Source organism: Onychomys torridus, chromosome 4 (assembly GCF_903995425.1).
Source record: "Onychomys torridus chromosome 4, mOncTor1.1, whole genome shotgun sequence".
Classification (NCBI taxonomy): Eukaryota; Metazoa; Chordata; class Mammalia; order Rodentia; family Cricetidae; genus Onychomys; species Onychomys torridus.
Window position 1 is genome coordinate 36,634,806 of NC_050446.1, and position 24,480 is coordinate 36,659,285.

Here is a 24,480-nt window from a genome sequence, read left to right on the forward strand (position 1 = left end):
TTCCCTCCCTCCCTTCTTTTTTGGTATTTCAAGATGGGGGGTTTTCTGTGTAGCCTTGGCTGTCCTGAAACTCAGTTACCTCCCGAGTGCTGGGATTGAAGTTGTGCATCACCACAACCTGACTTCCCCACTGCATTTTCAATACTGGCATATCCAAACTTACTTTAGAGCTGACGTCCAATGGTAAAGCCCTACGACATTATTAGATTGTGTAAAACTACCTAGAGAACATAAGAGGGCGTCAGGCCTTTCCTTGCCACAGGTCCTACATTTAACAAGTATTAAAAAATGAAAGTGGAATTCCTCTTTAACATGAGAGATAAATCTTACGACTATGCATCGATGCTTGTGTGACACAGATGTCTCTGTCCCACATGTTCTTCTGCACTGGCAGTCTACCCTGCCTGTGAGTGTTTCCCCTGTGTGTGCAGGTGAACTCTCAGGCTTGCACCTTTAGTATGTATTCTGTCTGTACAGTGCCTGTAGGTGACAACACTACTTGGAAATAACTGGATGTCTAGAAAGTCTGAGGGACAGGAGAGTAGGTCCCCCAGTGGAGGCAGCTTCTTTTTCAGGATAGATTTGAGACATAGGATGCTGCTTCCTCTTCATTCCTTATAACCTCCTTGAAAAAAAATCAATGTTTTCTTTTAACTTTGCCTGTGTCTAACTTGTTCCTCAAGGCCTGGGAGAGATAAGGCTTAGAGACCGCATGGCCAAGGTCTGGAGCTATTCGAATCAGCCTGGTGCCTGGATGGGCAACAAACAGGTTGAAAAAAAAGATCAGTCTGGGTGTGGTGGTGCACACCTTTGATGAATTCGCATCCATCCTGGTCTACATAGCAAGCTCCAGGATAGCCAGAACTACATAGACAGACCCTGTCTCTAAAAACTGAAAAAGAAAGAAACAAACAGAAACCCCAAACACTAAGTGGGCATTAAGAATTCCGGTCCCCAGGACTGGAGAGATGGTTCACTGGTTAAGAAGGATGGCCACTCTTCAGAGGACCATGCTCAGCTCCCAGCACATTCACAGCAGCTCACAGCCATCTAGGAGATACGGCACCTTCTTCTAGTCGCCACAGGCACTAGGCACACACATGCAGGCAAAACACCCACAAACGTAAACATAAAATAAAATGAAATGAGCAAATAAACAAAACCCTCAGACCTCTCCTCCTAGTGAAATTAGAGCATGTGGAGGTTATAACCTTGTTAGTAGTCATTGCCTGCTTCTAACGAAGGGGAAAAGGGATTTTTGAGGTCTTTTATTCTGGGGCATTAAGTGAAAGATTCATCTGTCAGCCACATAAGCAAGGGATTTTCTGTAATGAATAGCTAGCTGCCTTTCATGGGGCATCTTTGAAGTTTTTGACCCTTTTCACTTTGAGGCCAGATGCAGTGCAATTTATAAAATTTAATTTCTTTAGATTTCTAATACCAGACTTCATCCGGCTGGCGTTGGTTGATTGAGTGCCTTTTAACCCTTTTGAAGACTGTCTTCAAGGCCTCTTCCCTTTTCATACTAAGAGCTGATCACCTGCACCTCAGCCTTCCTCTGAGGCTGTTCTTTTTTATGGTGATGGTTTATCAGCTACTGGGGTTTATGGAGGGAATGTGAACAAGAAATAATTTCTTCTTAAAAATTGCAGCACCCACTGGTGGAAGTGACCTGAACAGGGGGCAGAAACCAGTGTTCCCTTCGGCCCAGTAAAAGGGGGAATGGCTTTCTCTCACATTGTATATGGGACCTCTTCTTTATTCAGAGAGTTGATGGCCATATGTCAAGGAGGCAGCTTGGGTTAGATGGAGATTGTAGCCCCTTAGAAACAAAATATAATGGGAAAGAGAGAGCAAGTGTGACTTTCAGAAATGGTTTATATGGAGCTAACCTGAGGAATGTTGGGAGATAGACCTCCAGGGAAGGCTTCTGTGGCCTGGGTGCCGTTCTCCACGAAGCTTTGTGAGAGGCCCTGAGATCTCATTCAAGATTGGTCCCCATTCGAACCCCAGGACATCTTCTAGAGCTTTTTGTCTCATGGCCAATGCTGGCCTTCCCAAGACCCCCTCGGCTGGGTCTCTGCTTGTTGTAGCTTCATCCTCTTTTAAAGTCCTTTTCTTTGGGGCTGTTCCTGTGCTCTCTTTACCTTCCTGTCTCCCTCTCTTCTCATTCATTGAAGGTTTTGAAGGGAGCTGCTCAGTGCCCAAGCTTTCAAGTCAGTTCTGAGCTCCAGTTCCAGTGCCACCCTCACTAGTCCTGTTGGTTTTAACCATCATTTGAAGCGGTTACAGATCCAAAATTTAAAATCCCCTTTGAAAGAACCAGGTTCTTCTCTTCAACTTCCTCATTAGCTTGTTCTTCCGGCATTGGTGTTTTGCTCTCTGAGAGGTGACGTTGTGTTTCTCTGCGGCTCTCTTGTCTCGTGCTCCATCCCCTCCTTAGGCAGCTTCATGGCCTGCATGTGACGCCGAGTACCGGGAGTTCCCAGTTGATGCTTAGCCCCTGTGCTGCGGATGTTTGTGGTGCTGAGCTTCAAAGGCGGGAGCTGGAGTTCCATCCTTTGGTCCCTGGCCTGTTCTTCTGCCTATGCAGGGTGACTGGAGCTCTTCTGTGGTCCTTTGGTCTCAGTGCTTGTCTTCCCTTCCTCCACAGGGCTAATCTGAGCCTTCATGTACCGTTCTCACTTTATTTCCTAATGGAGACAGTGGAGGTGTAAACTTGGTTAGCTTCCCGCCAAGGCTGTCAACATTGCTGCCTTTCTCTTCTGCTGTAGTATGCTCGGCTTTGTCCCTTATGGTTGGCACAGAGCAGATACTCGGGGATATGTGTGTAGAGTGGAAAGAAAACGTCACGCTTGCTAGTACAAAGGAAAACAGAATTCTCTAACAATAAGGTCCTTCCGATTTGCAAACCCCCAAGCCCAGTGAGAACTGTCCATTCTATGCTTAAATTTGAAGATGAACTGCAGGACTCTGATTGGACAGTGGGGTCTGATCTCCTGGGAACAGACTGAGGAGCAGCTCCAGGAGGCCTTTATGTTCACATCCTTCTTGGGCTCTCAGCTTGGCATTCCTCCTTCCCAGCTCCAGACAGGTGGGGCCCCCTGGAACGTGTATTTTACAGACTTTGAGACACAGTAGGTCATAGACTTTATGGACAACTCCTTCATCGGAAGGTAGGGAAAGTTAGGGGACTATGCCAGACGTCAAGGCTTGCTTTAGGGAGGAAGGTTTCTAGCTTCTCTGACTGGGAAGGGGGAGTTCTGGTATAGAAGGAGTTCTGGTATCAGTGACTGGGGAAGAACGGAAGGCAGACAGGAGGTCAGAGCTTTACTTGTGGCCTTTCGTTTGCCTTTAGTTTAGAGTCCTTGGGTTGGGGATTTAGCTCAGTGGTAGAGCGCTTGCCTAGCAACCACAAGGCCCTGGGTTAGATCTTCAGCTCACAAAAAAAAAAAAAAAGAAAAAAAGTCCTCAGCATGCCAAACCCAGGCTGTCTGAGTCCCAACACTAGCCCAGTGTTCCTTCTTCTGTTGGAAAAATCTGGTTGTAACCCCATTTCTGCAACTTGCTGACCCCAGAGACCCAGGGCCAGTTCCCCATTGCTCAGGGCTTTGTATTTTTATTGAGCATATTCAATTTACTACATAAAAAATGATGATAGTCTTTAAATTTTATTTGTGTGTGTGTGTGCGCGTGCGTGTATGCATGCGTGCGTGCATGTGGCTACCTACTGAGACCAAAAGAGGGTGCTGGATCCCCTGAAACTGAATTTATAGACAGTTGTAAGATGCCTGATGTGTGTGTGAAGACCAAACCCAGGTCCTCTGCAAGAGCAGCAAGTGCTCTTAACTGCTGAGCCATCTCTCTGGTCCTTCAAAATGATAGTCATTTTTTTTTTTTTTTTGAGGTACAAAAATTACAGATGGTAACATCATGCTCCTTCAGAAATGTCCATTGATATTGAAATGAGGAAACATGTTTCAGGCTACCCCAGGCTGCTGGGCAAAGCAAGGGTGTCAATAACATAAGGTTAAGGAAAGTATCTAAGAGACGGAGATTCTGGGATGGAGTTTGCATTGGCTTGCTTTCTCTGATGGACCTCACTCTCTGTGTGGTAGCAAGAGAGGTGATGCTGCTACTTTAGTTAGGAGTGTCCTGCTTCCTGGGTGAAGGCCAGGTTTGGTTAGGGAGGACACCTTGCGAGCAAGCAGAGTTTTCTGCAGGACAGGAGTTCCACCTTTGCGCTGGCCTCGAAGGAATGCAGCCCTTGCTTATTTCTAGAGCTGAACATGTCCTGGGTTGAGGAAGAATGCATTGATTTCAGACGTGGGCTTTTCTGTCATTGCCCTGATCCGTTTTGTATGCATATTTGAAATACCAAAATAAATCTTGTAGCCAGTGCTTTTAAGGTCTGATGGAGAACAGATCTGTTTTTCATGTGTGAACTAGAGAACTCTGACCATAAATTTGGGAATTAGTAGCTGGTACCAGAAGAATTTTAAAATAACTAGTCAAAACTTTGGGGGGGGCGGGGGAGACTTACCATTCATTGTACTTTGCTTTCTCTGATAACCCTCTTAGTTACTTGTTTGAAAACATTTGCTTTGTGTAAACAACCTCGAGATGCTGTGGGGAATTTGTAGAACTGAGTATTTTTCACCAACAAAGATATATCAACTGGAACGTGGGACTCTTGTTGCCTGGAGACCTTGTGGAGAAGGCATTGTTAGAAGCTGGCCTGGACAGATCCCTTCTCAATTAATAGGAAGAGGCTATTGTACATAGAAGGAAGTAGAAAAGTCACTTTTCCCTCCAAAAGGGAAGTTTCCTTTTGGCCAAGTCATATCAAGATGAGGGCTTCTCTATACAAACTGAACATAGTCATTTTTAGCAGCTTGAGATATACATAATGTTTAGGAGGATTGGAGTATTCTAGTGAGGTTGAAAGTGATGTCATTATAATAAGGAGTTCCTACTTAATTTGTTAAACATTGAATGGGTGTGTGTGCTGGTGCAAGCACACACGTGTGTGCTAGAGAAGAACGCTGGCTGTCCTACGCTATCACTGTCTGTCCAGTCCTTTGAGAACAGGATCTCTCACTGAACTTGGAGTTAAGCTGGCAGCCAGCAAACTCCAGCAATTCTATCTCTGCCTCTTGAAGTGCTGGGGTTAAGGATGTGTAGGACCACACCAGCTTTTTAATGAAGGTATGGAGGATTTGAACTCAAAAGTCCTCATGCTTATGTGTCAAGTGCATCTCAGTACCATCTCTCTAGCCCTAATTCATTTAACATTTGAGTTCATGCCTTGAAACTTTAAAAAATTCACATTATGACTATAAATTTGCATAGCTTTTAATGTCATAAATTTCAAATCTTTAAAAAAATTTTTTAAAAAATATTTATTTATTATGTATATAATGTTCTGCCTGCATGTGTCCCTGCATGCCAGAAGAGGGCATCAGATCTCATTACAGATGGTTGTGAGCTGGAAATTGAACTCAGGACCTCTGGAATTGCTGCCAGTGCTCTTAACCTTTGAGCCATCTCTCCCTCCCTCAAAGTTTTTTTTTTTTTTAAAGATGAATGTAACTTACAATCAAGTAAGTAATAATACAACTGAGGCCTTGGTGTTGTAGAGAATACAGCCTACGGGCACCATATTTTCCTACTGTGCATGCAAACCAAAGCCGATTCTCTGTCCCAATTGCTTTCTGGTTGTCTTAATGCTTTTTATGTGAAGTCTCTGAATCCTGGAGATGTTCCCTCACTTGTTCATAGCTGCTTTGCAAGGATTGCTGGTTCCTTTGTATTGGTGGAGGAGGAATTTTAAGTATTCATTCATCATGAGTTGGGCTTCCCCAGCCTCCTGGGATATCTCAGGTGATGTCGATGGCGCGTTTGTTTTCAGGACACCTCTGTCAGGCAGGTTCCTCATGAATTCCCAGGGTGCTCCAGACCTCTGTCTGCAGACTCTTCTGTTTTGTTGTCTCCCGTTTGCATTATTCTGTATTGTTTATTATCTTGTAGGTTGTGCCGACCTACTGCTACCATACATTTCCTTTCTTTGGATAAACACTGAATGTGGCTAATACATAGAGAAGCCCACAAGGCCTTCCCTACACAAGGCAAAACTAAATGGGCTTTAAAAACTCGAGTTGCTAACATGAAGGATGCTTTTGATGTCTCCCTTCTCTGAAGAAAAATGGCTCCTAATGCTGACATGTACCATAATTTGATGTATTTCCTTTGCAAATATTAATCTTAGCTGGGCGGTGGTGGCTCATGCCTTTAATCCCAGCATCTGGGAGGCAGATGCAGGCGGATCTCTGTGAGTTCGAGGCCAGCCTGGCCTACAGACTGAGTTCCAGGACAGGCTCCAAAGCTACACAGAGAAACCCTGTCTCAAAAAATCAAAATAAAAAATAAAATAAAATAATATATATTATTCTTATTTCATTTATTTTTTAATTTTATTTATTGTTTTACATTTTTACGTGTTATGTGAATGAATGTTCAGTCTGCCTGTGTTTATGTGCACCACATGCATACCTGTTGTTTGCAGAGTTCACAAGATGGTGTTGGATCCGCTAAAACTGGACCCAGAGCCAGTTATAGGAGCTGCTAAGTAGGTGCTCAGAGCCAGACCCAGGTGTTCTGCAGGAGCAGCGACAGTTCTGGAGCACTGAGCTGTCTCTCCAGCTTCACTTTATTTTGACCAAAGAAAGGAAACATCTTCAGAGGCTTTGAGCAGATAAGTGGGTGGAGAGGAGATGTTCCTTGCATTGAAATGTATACAGCATGAGAATTTAGGTGTTTGGGATAACTGGACTGACATTTTCAGGTTAATTCAAGTGTGGGTGTGAGGGATATTAGGAAATGCAGCACATTCTTTGCAAGTATTTCATCTTCTGATGTGCTACTGGATTTGACACATTCCTTGCAAGCGAGAATATATAGGCATGTTCTCTGTCCATTCTAAACTGCTATAAACGTTGGCTAATTGCTTGATTAGGGAGGAAATCGCTTATCTATGTTCATCTGAGGCTGGGTAAATCTGTCAACAAATATTGAGAACAGAGTGGGTGCAGAGCCTGTGTTCTGGCTTCTGTTTGTATCTGCTAAAGAATAAACATAGTCCCTGCCCTCTGCTAGGAGGTTGTCTCACGTCCACGCCGCTGCAGAAGCAAGCCCCTTAGAGCTAGTATTACCATGACTTGTAGTGATTGACAGCTGTGGTGGATTTTTACCTTCTCTTGAATTTTTCTTGTTGATTTCCTAGGGTGTTCTGTTCTATGTCAGACGGGGTATTCCATGCACTGTCAAACTTCTGATGACACAAGGGTGTTGTGTCAGTTCCCAAAGACTTGATGAGCTAAAGGACAAATACCAAAAGCGCAACTTTTGATGGTTAGCTTAACTTCTAGAGTATTTTGGTGCATTTTTTTCTTTTTGTGTATGTGTGTGTGTGTGTGTGTGTGTGTGTGTGTGCGTGTGCGCGCGCGTGTGTGTGTGTGTGTCAGTTGTTCACTTTGTTTGAGATAGGCCTCCCATTTATTACAGTAGACAACAAGTTAGCTGGCCATGACCTTCCAGAGAGTCTCCTCTTCTGTCTCCCATGGTGCTATAGGAACACCAGGATTGCAAATGGATGCTGTCTTGTAAGACTTTTCCAGCTTTCTGTGAGTTCTGGGGACTTGAACTCAAGTCTTTGCGCAAGTGCATTATCCACTGAGCCATCCAACCCCCCCCCCCCCCCCCCTACTATGTTATAAAGGATGGATTGGTGAATTTGTAGTGCCTGGGAAACTCAGATGTCAAGTGATTGTAACAAATAAGGAAATCTAGGTGACCCTAGGATATTAGCCATCTAGGGGTAATGATTCACCTTTGATTTTCCTTTAAATGAACATCATGGGAAACTTGCCTCTGTTAATTGCATCTCTAGTAGCCTAAAGGTCACTCCATCCTTTAGTTGGGCTTCATAACATGGCGTCTTGAAATCTAGCCCTTGGCCAGATGATAACAGCAACAGCAAGAAGGCCAGTGTCTCTTGTATGGCTTTAAAGGAATTTTCTATTTATTTCACTTTAAAATAGGCCACTAAGACCCCCAGTCCAAAGATCTTGTCTCGTAGGGGGCCAGGAAGACTGGACAAATGGACCTAACTGTGATCCTCAAAGTTTACTACTATTGGTTCATGCCGTACCGAAGCTTTAAAAACTCAATTTTCCCGACCCTTTGGGTCTTCATTTTCGAATGATTCCATATCATCTAAGACCTTGGCTTTCTTCCTGTTATCTGTTACTGAGTTGTCAACCATGAATCTTGTAGTGGGCAAAGGAAAGATCATACTTCTGCCCTGCATTCTCTTCCTCAAAATAAATTTATCAGACAATCTACCAATCTCTCTTTGTCTTTGTCTGCCTGCCTGTCTGTGTCCGTCCGTCCCCCCCCATCCCCATGGAATCCAGAGCCTTGAGCAGATTGGGTCAGTACTCTACCACCAAGCTACACCTCTGGATCAAAAGTGTCTAACTTAAAGTTGTAAATGCTATCTATGTATTCTGAAATCTCTCTGTGTCGCTGCCTTCAGGGTCTCGCTGTGTCGTCGAGGTGGGCCTTGATCTTACAGTTCTCTTGCTTTGAGCTTCAGTGCCTTATGATTGTGAGCTGCCAAGCCCAGCTCTGAAGTGTGTCGCTATCCTCTTCTCTTCATTTGGGACAGTGTCTCACTACATAGCTTGGGATGGTCTCAGACTGATGGTGAACCTCCTGCCTCAGCCTCCCGAGTGCTGGGATTACAGGAGTGCATCTCAAAGCAGCATCTCTGTGTAGCCCTGGCTGTCCTGCAGCTCACTCTGTAGACCAGGCTGGCCCGACTCTGCCTCCTGAGTGCTGGGATTAAAGGAGTCCAACCCTACATTTGTTCCACATTCTGCCGTGGAAGCTCCAGTTTTCCAGGGCAGAAATTGAGGGTTCTGACTTGGCTGCTTGCATCTGTGCCTTTGGTGTCAAGCATGGTATTTGCAGTTAAGATAAAGGACGTGGCTTGTGCCTTCCGTTATAACACTCGCTCTTAAGTACTTCCTTGCAGCATGCTCTGCCTGAGCAATCTGAGAACTTCTGGCAGTTTCTTTTCAGTGAGCTGGGCTTTCATCACTTGGGTCTGAATTTATGTGTCTGGAATAGGGTGAGGGGATCTATGTCTTCTCTAATTGGTTCTTGTTCATCACAAGTCAGTGTTCACCTGTCAGAGGGGATGGCAGTGGTTGCCCAATGGGAAGGAAGTGTATGATGAACAAAGAGTGCATTCTGAGAGCTCTTGGTACCATTGCATACAAGGATTTCTGCTGTCTTTCTTTGGTCCTCCAATTGGGGTCAAGAAACTCACTATTCTGAAAAACCGGTGGGACTTGGCAAAGTGATGTCCATTAAAACAAAGCTCACAAGAGCTTTTTTAAAATCCAGAACACCGACTTATTCATTTACTCCCAGAATCATGTCTGCCAGCAGATCAGACCGTTGTGTGCCTGGACCAGCACACCATAGTGGGGTGATGGTGGGCTAAGAAAGGACCAAGTCAGGAGGTGCTTCGCAGTGGGATGAGAACAGGGAGGTGGTTCTGTTATTCCACCGCTTACCATGGCTCTTGAGCTGGCTTGCTCTATTTCCAGACCTGTACATAGGTGTGGGTATGTAGTTCACAGGCACAGGTAGAGTCAGGTATGCTAGATGACCTTCAGAAGGATGCAGTGTTAGCCTGGTTTGTTATTCTGGCTTCTTTTTTGGCCCTCCCTCATGGATTTGGGATGATTTTGCATGGCTCAGTTGGACTTTTGTTGATTTCAAAATTTGACTTTCTGGGAAGTCTTTATTATCCCCCTTTGTGTGTGTGTGTGTGTTACACACACACACACACACACACACACACACACACACACACATGCTATGGTAGTAGTGGGATACTTACTTTGTGCTCACATATAATCCATTTTTCCATGTCATTGTTTGAACAGCTTTTAGACTAAAATTTAAACTTTGCCCCAAGTCAGCTGTTCATGGATGAGTGGGAACCCAGGAGAAAAACTTACAGTAGATATTTAATAGGCTGCTACATCTAAGACCGCTGACGTCGATAATAACTATCCTAAAAACAGCTGAGCTCCCGACACAGGCCAGCAGGACGTCTGGGCTGAGGTGCCAAAAACCAATGTCACCTAGACCTTACTCTGTAGCATGGTGGGTAGCATGGTAGTTCTGCTGCAAATTAGGAGTGGCCTGCTGGCCAATTGAGGGCAGCTTTGTGGAAATAATGTGTCCTGAGATGGCCGGAGGGTCAAGCACAGGCCTCTCTCCGAGAGCCACCACAGCGTGAGTGAGGGGCCTAGGCCAAGCTTATGGCGTGGCTCTGCTGGTGTTTTCCTTGTTTAGGTGTGTAGTTTTCACTGAGTTACAAACCCAGACAGTTGATTTGAAGAAGAAAATGTGTGTGCCTATTATACATCTTTTTTTAAAAAAAAAATTTGCCCTTGCCTCCTTTAAATTAAAAAGAAACAAATCCAAAAACTCTTTAGAGAAAGAGTAGCGTAGGCTGACCTTAAACTTGTGATCCTCCTGCCTCAGCTTCCGGACTACTGGGATGACAGGTGTGTGCCACCATATCTGGCTTTTGCGGCCTCTTTAAAAAATACCACATCACTTTGCGTTGTTTTCAGCGTGACTGTGAGGAGAAACTTGTGTTTCCAGGGGGCTCCATATGGAAAGATGCTCCACAGACTCAAGAAGCATTTCAAAGGCAGAATGAGGCCTGAGCCATGCTCCTTTTGTGTGTCAAGTCTGCTTTGTAGGAAGGCTTACCCCTAATAACCACTGTGGCTTTCTAGATATTATCCTCCTAAAATCTTGGGGTTTTGTTTGTTTGCCCAAAGCTTTCACTGATCTGAGAGGAGAGCCTAGCCAGCCACTGGCAGCCTGCTGAGGAAGACAGAGCATGCTGAGGGAGGCAGGGCCCAGCTGGAACTCTGCACATTTGGAATCAGGCCTTGCTCTTAATTAGCTGAGTGACCCCTGGGTGGACGCAGTCTCCCAGGGTCTGTTTCTTCGTTGGTAAAACAAAGGCTTGGAAAAATAAATACAAGCTTGGACCACATGATAAGAAAGGTCTCTCTGTTTGCTTGTGTTGTGGCTCTGTGGATGGCAGCACATTGAGGCTCCTTATCCTTCTCAGACTTCATCCTTCTCAGTGGGCTGCACAGACCTGCTGTACTCTCTGAGCACTGCCTGTGGCTTGTCAGACTGAGGCCACCTGAGGCTCCCAAGTTAAGCAGGTTTGGGATTCCTTCTCTAGTGGAAGCCCCACCCCCACCCCGCCCCATCCTTGTGGGCTTGGCTCTGCTACATGCTTTCTGCCTCCTTCTTGGTGCATCAGCTTCATGAGGAAATAATAGTCCCATTGTTGCTTGTTGTAGAGATGGTTTCCAGTTTCATCTTAATCCCGGGCCATTGTGTTGTTTGTACAAACTCAGTTCAACACACCCCCCCCTCCCTTGCAAAATGCAATTCATTCTTTTAAAAGACTCAGCAGCCATCCACAAGGCCTGTTCTCCTCATCTCCTTCCCAAAGTCATAACTATATATAGTAAAAATGCACGGGAGTATGCACTGTTTAATTGGGCCACCTGGCATCAGGGTTAAAATGGGTTCCATCTGTATTTAGTTTGCCAATGCTTGCGAGGTATGTTCCAATCCAGTAACCTTCCAAAATGGTTTTTGTGGTTCATAATTAGTGGCACCTGTAAAACATTTCTTTTAACCATGTAACTTCTTTCTCCTTAACCATCATCTTTGTGATTTCATGTTTTCTTTTGGTTTTTGTTCACTCGGGCTGGCAAACTGTATTATTACCTTGCCAAATATCTTACTACTAGTGACCGACCCAGGTTTAGCCTCGCAACCCTAATTAGATGTGGAATGCAGAGAATGCACCGCGTGCGGCTGTTGTAACTTTTCTAACATGACAGTGAACTTCTGATGTCTTCATCGAAAGCTAGAAAGCATTCCTTGTGTCTCCACCACGTAGTTTCCACCATATGCTTATTCATAGGAAGTTCATGTACATCTCAGGGTACTTCTGGGTTATTCGCAGGCATCTTTTCTGAACATGATTACACATGAGGTCAATATGCAAACAATAGTCCCCATTTTTCCTGCATGTGACTCCTTCCCTTCTTCTCTCTTTAGAGTGTTGACCATGTTGAAGGCTGTGCTGAAGAAGAGCCGAGAGGGAGGAAAGGGGAGCAAGAAGGAAGCAGGTAAGTGCACAGTTGAGCTATTGTGGTGGGCGGCACTGGGCGGCCAGCTCCCACCACTGTGCACGCAAAGTGCATGGCTTTGGGACCACCCCAGAGAGACTCTGAACCAGCAGTGTCCTGGAGGCTTCGAGGAGCTCTGCATTGTAAGGGTTTTTATTATTATTACTATTATGAGAAATGATGTTGGAAATAAGTTTCAATTTTGAACCAAATCCTTCCCCCAAAGATGTTGAAGGTTCATACTTTTGACAAGTCATTCAGATCCTGAAGCTTAGGTAAGAGGTTGAAGGGTAGCAGCTGTGTTTAGGAATTTGATTTCTAGAAAGCCCTTTTCCTTGTCCTGCATGGAGCTGAATTTTATGTCTCACCAACTGTTGCCTGACGGGTTCTTGTGTTTTTGAGTATCGAATTTTATTCTTAACAGGTGTAGCAGGTCCACTTATGCCAGACTGCTCACTCCTGTGAGGGGAGCGGCTTAACTTGGCTCTGCATCCCCTCCTCTCCTGTCTGTGGTGTTGGGTGCATATTTGGCCACTGTGACCCGAATAGCATCGCATTCCGTGTGGTGACCTCTCCTAAGGTTGTGCTGCTCACCCGTCAGTCTTAGGTTCCAGTTTCTCTCGATAGAAAGTCTGTGCGTCGTGTATCTGTATTCCCAGTTAAAATGAGCTGCAGGAGAACTACCCTGTAAACCACTCTCAAAACTCAGTGTGAAATCTACTCTTGTTGCCAAATGGCTCCTTTTAAAATTACTTAATGTCAAGTAATATTTCAGTTTTCATTTCTGTTAAAATCTCATAGATAAATATACTCAGCGTCATCAGTTACAATTAACTTTTAATTCAAAACACCTATGTGTTGTTAATTCGTCTCCATGCTTTTTATAGGGGACTCAGTAACTAAATGTTTTGGCTATGTGGAACCTAGATAAAGTTTCTGCTTATTACTAATTATCCCTTAAACTGAGCCTGCAAAGTGGCCAACTCAGCTAGAATGAGAAGCCTTTGTTACAAGGTTGCTGTTCGGATTCTGTTACAGACTTCTCATTAATGCCTGGGTAAACAGATACAAAGACTAGAAGGAAGCAGATTTTAATGATATAAACAGAAGGCTGCAGAGTTAGCTCATAACCTTAGAAAATCAACCCCTAGCTTTGAATAATTAATTAGAATTGTTACTATGGAGAAATTTTAGTTCACATAATTTCTTTCCAGGGGCACATTCATCCTTTGCTGGGTCAGGGCCAAAATGTCTTTCTCATTATTTTTCTGAAAGTAGTTAATTTTTTCCCCCCCGAAGTTTTGGCTCATCTGATACTAATTCTAGAGACATTATTTGTTGCCTTTGAAACCTTTGTAATTTTTAGCATAAACATAAGTTCCTAAGCTGTCTTGGGATGGAGCTGCCAAGCAACCAGGTACCCACCCCCACTCCCTCTTAGGCCCAGGGTCTGCAAGTCCAATTCCCTGTAGAGTAACAGAATCTCCTCACAAAGACCCTCCTCTTCCATGGCGCCAGGATCATGGGAAATAAGTTTAAATGATGGTCAGCACCTGTGCCTTTCAGGCAGGCCAGGAAGCAGGCATAGTTTGCCTTTGAAAGGTTTCCAGTTTCAAAACATGGGACTTGGGCTTTAGCTCTCCCTTTGGCCTTTTAGGAGAGACTACTGCTTTTTCTGTGAATCCCGTCTATATATGAGTTCCCACACTCTGGGTTTTTCACTAGGGTACACCGACTTGAAAACGTAACGGGAGCTTTTGGTAGAAAGCATTGGTATGGTCTGTGTGCTTTGCTCTTACTAGAACCTGGGTTGGGTTGTGCCGGGAAGAGAGCAGCTGGGATTTTACATCCAGCTGAGGTTATGCGAAAAGATTTGGGTAAATACTTGGAATTTGACAAGTCCTCTGTTGAGTTCTGTGACAGCGCTCACCATCTCAGTGAGACCTAGCTGAATTTTTGTGTTCAGCCTAAGCAGGTCTGAGACACTGTGAAACTCAGACAACAACCTCTCCTTCAGCATGGTGAGGCTTTGCAGTACTGTTTCCAATTAAAAGCAGTCTTGTTTGGTTTTTTAAGGCAGGGTTTCTCTTCGTAGGCCTGGCTGTCCTAGAACTCCATCTGTAGACCAGGCTGGCCTCGAACTCTGCCTCCGCCTCCTGAGTGCTGGGATTGACGTCGTGCGCACCTATCACCAGCTGGTTTCATTTTTGGTGGTGGTTTCGAGGCAGGGTTTCCGCGGGCAGCCCAGCCTGGCTTTGAGTGTATGCTCTTCCTGCCTCTGCCTCCCAGTTGCTGGGATTACAGTTCTGCACCGCCACGCCAGGCTAAATATTAATAGTCTTTCCTCACACCCACAACTAAGGCTTCAGCCGAGGGCTGTCAACCTACTAGTGAGCATTCTGCAGCTGAGCTGTATCCCTAGAAGTATTGAAAAGCTTTTCCTCCAGCTTCTGTCTCTAAAGGAATATATCCGATGTAACTACCTTAAGCTATGGTGGTGGGGGAGTGTTGACTATATATATATATATATATATATATATATATATATATATATATTACAGAACGTGAGATTAATCCCATTGGTTGAACTCTAAAATTAGCAAAATTCTTTTTAAAAATGATTATGCATTTTCATCTGTGCTTGTAGATGGGTAAAATGTTAGTTTCTGGAAGCTGGAGAGGCATGTTGGGGAATGCAATACCAAAACCCTTGGGGTATTTTTGGATGAATGTTCTTTGTGCTTGTTGAAGTTTCTTCAGTAAAAAATGAGCCACATCTGTCTCTTGGCCTTGAACTAGGTCTATGGGAGCAAAAATAAATATTAAGGGCTGGCAAGATGGCTCAGCTGGCCAACTGCTTGTTACCAAGCCTGAGGGATGACTTGTATTTCATCCCCATGACACACATTCTGCAAAGAGAGAATTAACGTCTGAAGGTTGTCCTTTTGATCCCATGTGTGGACCCCACAGATGGGTGCGTGTGCACACACACACATACACACACACACACACACACACACCATATATCAATGTAATTAAAAAAAAAATCAGTATTTAGCCACAGTAGAAGGGCATGTTGGACCAAGACATCTATTTTTTCCTCCATGTTTTCATGGCAGTCTTGATTTAAAACAAGGAAACAAGGTACCGTCTTTATCTCTAAGCTCTTCAGAGAGGTTTGCCACCTACCACCAAATTTCTTGATTTCATCTGAGCTATTTTACCAGGAGATTTTCATGCGACTCTTATTAAACTGTTATTAAAATGAGCTAACTGCTGTATTCTACAGTCAGGATTATCTGATGTAAGATCTGAACCTAACAAGAGTGTCGAGTACATATTAAACCGGTAGAGGAAGCCAGCCTCTGTTCTCTAGAGAAGAGGAATATGTTCCATATTGTAACAGCAAAAATCATAAATGATAAATGTGCAAGCTGTATATTGAAATAAATGATAAAACTTTGTTGGTGACTCAAGACTTGACTGAATAAAAAGAAATATTAAATTCTTGAGTGTATATATATATATATATATGCATACACATTCATATTTATTATTTTTAAGCCAACTAGTTCTCCTAAAATTATCTGTAAAGTTCTTTTACTCCATGATGGAATCCCACTTTTGCTGTTGATTCTTGTAGTCCTGAGGATCAAACCCTGGGCCTCAAAATACGCTTCATTTGATCTACACACATTGCAACTTTTTGGTTTGGGGGACTTTTTTTTAAAAAACTTTTCAAAGGGGTAGATTTAGGCTCACAGAAAAGTTGACTAGAATGTATAGCAGCATCCCCCACATGTGCACAGCTTCTCCTATTAAAACAGCCACACTGGAGTATTTCATTTGTCCCACGGGCAATCCCAGTGATGCAAAGATTGTTTACATCAGGACCCATTTGTAGTTATCTACATCCTGTGGTGTAGGGAAATAGATTGTTGTATCATACCATTCTGTATGTTTCTTTTTTCTAACACGGCATAGAATTGACATAAAAGTTCATCTGGAAGAGAGGAAGGCTTAGGACTAGGCAAGGAGAATTGAAAACCGTGGAGAGTGTTTGTAAACTGGCCAAGCCTGGTTCACATGCCTGTGTTTGATCTGCAAAGAAGCTGGAAGGGTGTGTGTAAATTTCCTCGTGTCTGTGGGGCAGGATGAATTCTGCTTCCTACCATCAGCCCGTGTACCATGGAGGGTTGTTGAGTCAGACATTGGGAAGGTCTCTTTCCCTCCAAACTGACAAGTGTGGTCCTTAGTCAGGAGAATAGCCAGCACTTCACAGCAAGCAGCTGGTTTGGCTAGGTTTTTGTTCTTGCTTGCTGTCAAGAAATGAAACACAATTTTATTTGATATCTAATATAATTAAAGTTTACAGTGGATAATTTTTTTTTTAAACATAGGTTTTTGTCCTCCTTATGGAAGATCTCTTGCCTTCCATAGGAGGTGACTGGGCACATTCCCTGTATGTATCCCTTCTCTAGCCAGCTTTTACTTTCTCTCTCTGTCTCTGTCTCTCTCCATCTCTCTGTCTCTCCATCAGTCAGTCAGTGTCTGTCTGTCTGTCTGTCTCTGTGTGTGTGTGTGTGTGTGTGTGTGTGTGTGTGTGTGTGAGAGAGAGAGAGAGAGAGAGAGAGAGAGAGAGAGAGAGAGAGAGAAGGAAATGGTCTTAGTTTGGAGCAGTTTATTAAGGAGCCTTGGCCTTCACCCTTTCCATCACTAAAACACAGGTTGGTTGGCTAAACACACTTGCAATGTGCTAATGAAGGCAGTGGATAGTTTCTCAGCCTGTGTGTACCCAGTTAATTGGTTTGTTTTGCATTTGTTTCTTCACTTTGAATTCGAAGCAAAAGGAAGCTGTTGTCCTTTCCAAAGCCCCAACGCCATTGATGTGATTGTTAAACTTGGTATTTTAAGCCATTCCAGGCTGCCTTGTGGCTTTCGGTGGTACCTTCTAAAAATGCCTCAATATAAACGAAGCTTTGTTTCATCCAGAAACTATGAAGCTGCTTTTGATTAGTCTGTGCTCCATTGCCCGTTTGCTGTGGCTGTGGACCATTATTTAGGAATTCAGTGCAGCGACTGTATTGTTGATGTGGCCGTTTGGTATCTTGTGTTAAGAGACTACAAAATGTTTCTCCAGCAACACAGTAACCAGAAACAGTTCCTTCTAAAGGTAATGCATTTCTCTTTACCAGAGCATTTGAATAACTGTATCAAATGTCAGTCTCTGGTTTATGTAGAGTGGAGCTGGGATACAGCTTTGTTCTCAGGGTTTGCTAGGTTCTTACATCATGGGTTGTTTTTTTTTTTTTTTTTTTGTTCTCTTCAGAGCGCAAAGTCTCCAAACAAACCAAAACAACCAAACCAGATTTGGGAATTAGAGGTCACAAATTCAAATCTCAGCTTGATGATCTCTGGATAACTAGAACTTGGGCAAAACTTTCTTATAGAGATATTGTCCAGGTTTAATTAGAAATTCTTTCAGGCGGGTGGTGGTGGCGCACACCTTTAATCCCAGCCCTGGGAGGCAGAGACAGGTGGATCTCTGTTAGTTCGAGACCAGCCTTGTCTACAGAGTGAGTTCCAGGGCAGCCAGGGCTACACAGAGAAACCCTGTCTCGAAAAACAAACAAACAAACAAACAAACAAAAAAACAGAAAAGAAAAGAAAAAAAAGAAAGAAATCCCTAGGTTGATACTCAGTTTCTGCTAGATACTCATGAGGTCTTTTCTTGAGAAAACTGTGGCAGTTTAAAGAACAGAGGAGATGCAGACCCAGACTGTCCTTAAACTTGCTAGAGAGCTCAGTTTGCAACCATCCTGCCTCTGCCTCCCAAACAGTGGGGTTATAGGTGTGCACCCATGTGCTGGCTAGTTTTATGTCAACTTGACATGGGCTGGAGTCATTTGGAAAGAGGGAACCCCAATTGAGAGTATGGCCCCCACCAGATTGGCTTGTGGGCAAGCCTGTGGTGATTTTTTTTTTGTTTTTTTTTTGGATTGATTGTTGTGGGAGGGTCGAGGTCCTGTGTGGTAACCACTCCTGGTCTGGTGGTCCTATAATGTATAAAAAAGCAGGTTGAGCAAACCATGGAGAGCAAGCCAGTAAGAAGCATTCCTCTATGGCGTCAGCTCTGATTTCTACCCAGACTCCCCTCAGTGAAGGACTGTTACCCAGAAGTGTAAGATGCAAATAAACCCTTTCCTCCAAGGTTGCTTTTGGTCATGTTACTTCATAAGACAACCATTAATTATACGGGGCTCCAAACAAATTCTTGTTCTTCCCCCAGAAGTTAAAGAGAAGTCAGGCTGACTGGAGGGATCTCTTTCACCGCTTATTATAATATAAAACCTACTACAAGTTAAGATAAGAAACCCGAGACAGTCACCACAGCTGAGACACACCTGCCATCACCTTCGCCTCCTGGTTTCAAAAGGGCCTCTCAACCTTCCACCCCGCCCTGCCCTTCCTCTTCTTCCCAGGGCTGCTCTTTATCTTGTCCTGAGTCCTCCAAAGACTCTCTGACCCATTCCAGCCAACTGAATGTGAACCCCACCTCTCCAACCAAATGCTTTATTCAACTGGACAGTGGACCACAACATAAAATTCCTGTAACATTTCCCCCCTTTTGTCTAATTAAAAAGGAAAGTTTTTTTTTTTTTTTCCAAAGTAAAATAAAACTATATACAATGAGACTAATTATCAGGTATTATCCAAATAGAAAGGAAAAGTAATGAACTTCACAAAAATGCTCTACTGAATTGGACAACAGACCATGACATAAGCAAAGTTTCCCTAAGAACTGATTCCAGGCAAAAGTGATTTTTCTAGAAGCTTCTTTGGATGACTTCCTATTCCTAAATATGGAGTCTGCTATCTATTTGGGGCAATAAAGGTGTTCTCCGTAAGGTAACTGGTAAGCTCTTGAGTTGTTTACTAGATGGTAGTTTATACTTTGTAAATTCTTTTCCTGTGCAATTAAACTGAAAGACACCTTCCCTTGCAAAAGTGATTTCAGGAGCCGGCAAGCAGATCTGAAGATAGGTTTCTAAACACATTCATAAGACTTCGTTCTAACACGTCCTCATTCAGGAAGGTCTTCATTTTTGGAAGGCCTCTGCCTTTCATCCTCTGGTTGCTTTCTGAAAACATAAAGAATGGGTGTGTAAGAGGAAGGGGACAAGTCTGGAGCGTTTGACATGTGTTGGACACCTGCACATATGGGCCATGATGGCTTCATGATGGACTTCCTGTTTGCTGTGTGGTGCGTACTTGGAGCCAGCCCTGTGCTCAGAGGGAAAGGGAAGGCCAAGGTGATTGCCCAGAACCTCCCACTCCATGTGGCTGATGAGACCTCCAGGAAGACACGTCCTGCTCGAACCATCGTGAAGGATGATGCAAAGCTCCCTGTACTTTTCCTCAAGTCCCTGCTGGATGTGGACGTGTGCAAAAGGAAGCTTAACTTCAATAGGGAAATGATAAATTAGAAACTCAGTTAAAAATGTTTATTTGTGTTTACCAAAATGGATTTCTTTCATATCTTTTTCCTCATGAAATGCGTTTTTCTGTGTTTGTTTGTTTGTTTTAGAACTGCAAAGAGCCTCATCAGTATGTCTCATGATTCCATAAACTCCCCATATTTTAGTTTCCATGCAAGCTGTTTGCATTTTGGGGAGAGAATTTCAAAGTTTTATTTCTAGTCTACAGAAGTATGGAGAACTGGATTCACCTCCCTCTACTGGCCAATAGTTTCTGCAGAGGACCATCTGAGGTGGCTCAGCTTTTAGTAGACGATGATCTGAACTTACCATTTTTGGTTAAAGTCTTAGGAATAAAAACCAAACAAGTATCTCAACAGCTGATTTTAATTCTTCACTGTTAAGTTTTCAGCCAGGAGTCACCCCTACTTAAGGTGGTGTGGGGGCATCCAGGCTGTTAGATTTGACACCCGATGCATGTCCCCACTCACAGAGGACACAGGAATGATTTGACTTCTGAGGGGGACCTGTCCTGGGTAGCTGCAGTGTTCTTGGTTGGCAGGTTTTTAAATGTTTATTGGTATTTGTGGGTGTGGGTGTGCCTCTTCCTGTCTGTGTGCCTGTGCATCCCAGGGGAAGCATCACGTCTCTTGGAGTTACAGGCAGATGTAACTCCATGGGTGCTGGGATTATCTGGAGTTTTCCTAGGTCATGGGACTGGCTGATGAGCAAGGCCAGGAGCCTGGCTGTGAACTCAGGGTTAAGGATAGAAGGGGGAGTCAGTACCAGCTGTGAAAAAAATTTGATTTTTGATAGTGGATTTTCTATCTGCTTGAGCTGCCACCGTGAAACATCTTTGGGGGGTGGGTGGCTAAAATAACAGGGACTTAGGTGTTTTCAATTCTGGAGGCCGAAAGTCAGATCAGGGAGCCAGTATGTCAGATTATGGGTGAGGGTTATTCCTGGTTGGTGGAAGGCGGCCTTCTAGCGGTGCCTGATGTGATAGACAGCATGCTCTCGGGAGTCCCTTCTTACACTAATAAGGACTGTGCACTTATGTGACCTAACTCTTGAGCCTGAATTGTCTACCTGATGCTCAGTGTCTCATCTCTCAACGCTGCCATGCCATGGGGTGTTACAGCCTCAGCGTAAGAGTTGTAAAGAGGACACAATGTGTACATAGCATTTTGGTTTTTTTTTGAGCTGAGGATCGAACCCAGGGCCTTGCGCTTGCTAGGCGAGCACTCTACCACTGAGCTAAATCCCCAACCAGTGTCCATAGCATTTTATTGTTCTTAAAGTATAATGTCATAATTCACTGATGACAACAACACACCATTATTTTGTGTACTATTAAAGAAAAATCTGTTCTTGGTTAAATTTCGACGGTACTTTATCATTTAACATACTTTTATTAAGGTTTTTATTTAAATCTATTATGGGGATGGTTTTTAAGACAATATTACATTAAAGAGTTCTTTGCATTTGCCTATTTTATGTATAATAAAATTATGTATTATGCCATAGCCTGTCTTCTAACCCCAGCACTCTGGAGGCTAGGGCAGAAGGGATGGCTATGAGATCAAGGCCAGCTTGGGCTACATAGTGAGGCTTTGTCTTAGCAGACACCATTAAAAAAGTTACTCTCTAATAGTAAAATTGAGAATAAATACGGGTCTTTGGAGCAATGTCCAATTGGGAAAATCAGTTAAAGATGAAGAAAAAAAAAAAAGACAAGACAATTTTGATTTACACACACACACATACACACACACACACACACACACACACACACACACACACACGTCTTCAAAAGCTGCCCAGTAGTCTATTGTGCCATCATACCATGTTTTTTTCCTTCTCGATCCTTTACTTAGTATTAAGCATGTTGTGAATTTTAATAAAGGGTCAATGTTGTAGGTAAAGTGTATATCTAATTTAAGATAGTGTTCTTTTGCATTTGAGATCTCTGTGTAGTTCTGCTCAAGTACACTACCTTTTCAGTGACTTTTTCTTTCCCGGCTCACCGTGTTCTGCTGGCCTTGGTGAGGGCCTGATCAGTCTCTCTCTTCTCCTTTCCTAGTGTGGCCCTGGCTTGTATGTGTGGTATTTCCTTCTCTTCCATTTACATTTTGTTTGTTTTTGTTTTAAAAGATAGGACATTAGCTTTGTTGCCCAGAATGACCCTGAACTTGTGGACTTAACAGGTCCTCTAGCCTCAGAGTGCTGGGATTTAAAGGCATGTGCTACCACGTCTGGCAGATAGACCATGATTCATCTAGATTGTTGATAGTGAAGCCGAAGCCTGGCCTGGTGGCACATGCCTGTAATCTGGCACTGGAAAGCAACGTGAATTTAGAGCCTGGACTAGCCTACGTGATCCTGGATGGTGTAATGAGACCCTCCCTGTCTTAGAATGGAAGTTTTATTGTCTTTCTGGTCATGGTTCAAAATCAGTGCCGAAATGAATTTCCCTGTAAGCACCTGTCTGTGTTTCGGTGGGAAGAGGTTTTGTTTTTGTTTTTTAAAGCAGTGTTTTTATTTATATTTTTCTTGATTGTGCAGAAATACCCTTCTAAAAGATGACATTAACTTTATAGTTCTACCAACAATGTATAAGAAAATGTTTGTTCAGATCCTTACCTGCATTGTAGTGAGACAGTTTTATCTTTCCGGGTATCAGGAGAGCTGCATTTTAATGTTTCAGTTATGATTTTTGGATAAAAGGTATGAGCTCCTGAGCTCAGCACTCTCTTGTATGTTCAGTGGCCATTTGAAGTCGTCCTGTCCGGGGCTGTATTGTGGCTGTATAGTTCACCAGCTCCACGAACCTGGACAAATGACTTAGGTGCTCTGTGCTCAGTGCTCGCTATTGGGATTAAATTAGTATTTTAGAAGCGTTTAGGGTTGGGGATTTAGCTCAGTGGTAGAGTGCTTGCCTTGCAAGCGTAAGGTCCTGGGTTCGATCCTCAGCTCCAAAAAAGGAGAAGCGTTTAAGCTGATGTTTGACACTGTATCTGTTGTATGCCTTTTTGTCAATAATAAAATTTCTTTCTTTGTCCTGGCTGTTTACTTCCCCCCCCCCAAATTGGGTTTAGTAGCTGTTTTAATATTTTAATGAGTGTTTAATCATTGAGAGCTCACCAGCTTAAGTTTTAAGCAAGGCAAACATGTCATGTTTAATTTTGAATTACAAAGCCTAAAAAGATTTATTTAAGTCCTCCTTTATATTTGGGAGGATTAAGTGAAGGATTCTATGCTAATTCTGTAAGTTCAGTGTTAAAAACTGACTCGGGTTACAAATCAGTTTTTGAGGTGATTGACTCAGTTTCCCTGCTTCGCGCTCGGGTGTGATGCTCATGTGATAAAAAACTCTCAGAACTGCCCACGCAGGACCGTGGTTTCTGAAGATGCGGTCCTCTGTAGGGCTTCTTTCTTTTTATGCATTCAATTGGCTCTCCAAACATGAGACCAGGTACCTTTCGATGTGGGAAAGTGTCGTGTTGGGGTGAGTTAAGAACGATTTTTTCATGCCTTCAGCCGGGCCCTCAGAAGGCCGAAGTAGAGAAGGTTGAAGCTGGAGCCCTCCGGGCTGTGTAAGACAAGAGTGACACTGTCTTGGAACACACAACCAGATAAGCAGAGAGACAAAACAAAACAAAAGTCCCCAGAGGTGGCCTCTCAGGTTCAAGTTGGAAGGCACCTAATAGTTTTCTCAGAACAGGTTACTACATTTCTTTGAACCTTTAGTTTCTTGCCTATAAAATAAAGATTATTTGTGTCAGATAGCAATTATGAGAGTCAAATATAATGAATTTTGTTTTAAAATTTCAATATCAGGTGAGATTAAAAGGTATATCATGAGTATACACTCCTGCAAATGTTTAAATTTATGTCATGGGTTTTGATATGCAGATGCTGGGTTTAGAAAATAAACAAACAGGAAGTGAACCACCAGTTGACTCAGATTTTCTAGAGAAGACACAATGATCCTTATGAAAAAGTTACTATTCATTGCACAGTGTGCTGACTGCTTCTATTTACCTAATGTAGTGGATAGTTTATAAATGGAGAGTAGGGGCTGGGGTATAATTGTGGTAGTGTGCTTGCTTAGCATGCTCAGGGTCCTAGGTTCGATTCCTAGATCCACAGAAGGAAAATGAAGGAAAGCCACTCTGAACTATGTAAAGATGGCACGGTTCTTGAGTTGTAGAGACAAAATTGCCCAGTTTCTCGGTTCCTGAAGTTGGTGATCTGGGTGTTTGAGTTCAGTTTTCTGCTTAAGCTGCTGAACCTCACTGTCTTTCCGGTTTTGCTTTTGTGAAATGGAGAATAACATTACAGCGCTGACCTGTTGAATATTTAAAATCTGAATTAAAAAAATTATCAGGGGAAAAAAACTGTATGAACATTGACCACAAACAGATTTCTGCCTGGTACTCCCTAAAAAATATAGCATGACACCAATTTACATAGCATTTCCATTGTATTAAGTATTGTCCAACATCTGGCAGTGATTTAAAGTATACAAGAGGATGTATGTAGGTTTTATGCAAGTACTATGTCATTTTCCATAAGGGATTTGCTCATACTAAGATTTTAGTATCCAGTGGGGATGTTGGAACCAATCCCCTGCCCGTACCAAGGGGCAAATCTTCTCCCTAGAGTGTTGATTCTTTGAAGAGTGA

At 43.3% G+C, this 24,480-nt stretch overlaps 1 protein-coding gene across 7 annotated transcripts in view; it reads left to right on the plus strand.

The window, feature by feature from the left end:
• Tanc1 (tetratricopeptide repeat, ankyrin repeat and coiled-coil containing 1) overlaps positions 1-24,480 on the plus strand; it is a 223,472-nt gene that overhangs the window by 72,373 nt on the left and 126,619 nt on the right. For all 7 annotated transcript variants that reach the window (XM_036184559.1, XM_036184555.1, XM_036184557.1 and 4 more), the window contains exon 3: positions 12,244-12,314. In XM_036184559.1, coding sequence (XP_036040452.1) covers positions 12,254-12,314 — 61 coding nt within the window. In that variant the 5' untranslated portion in view covers positions 12,244-12,253. The remainder of the gene's footprint in view (positions 1-12,243; positions 12,315-24,480) is intronic.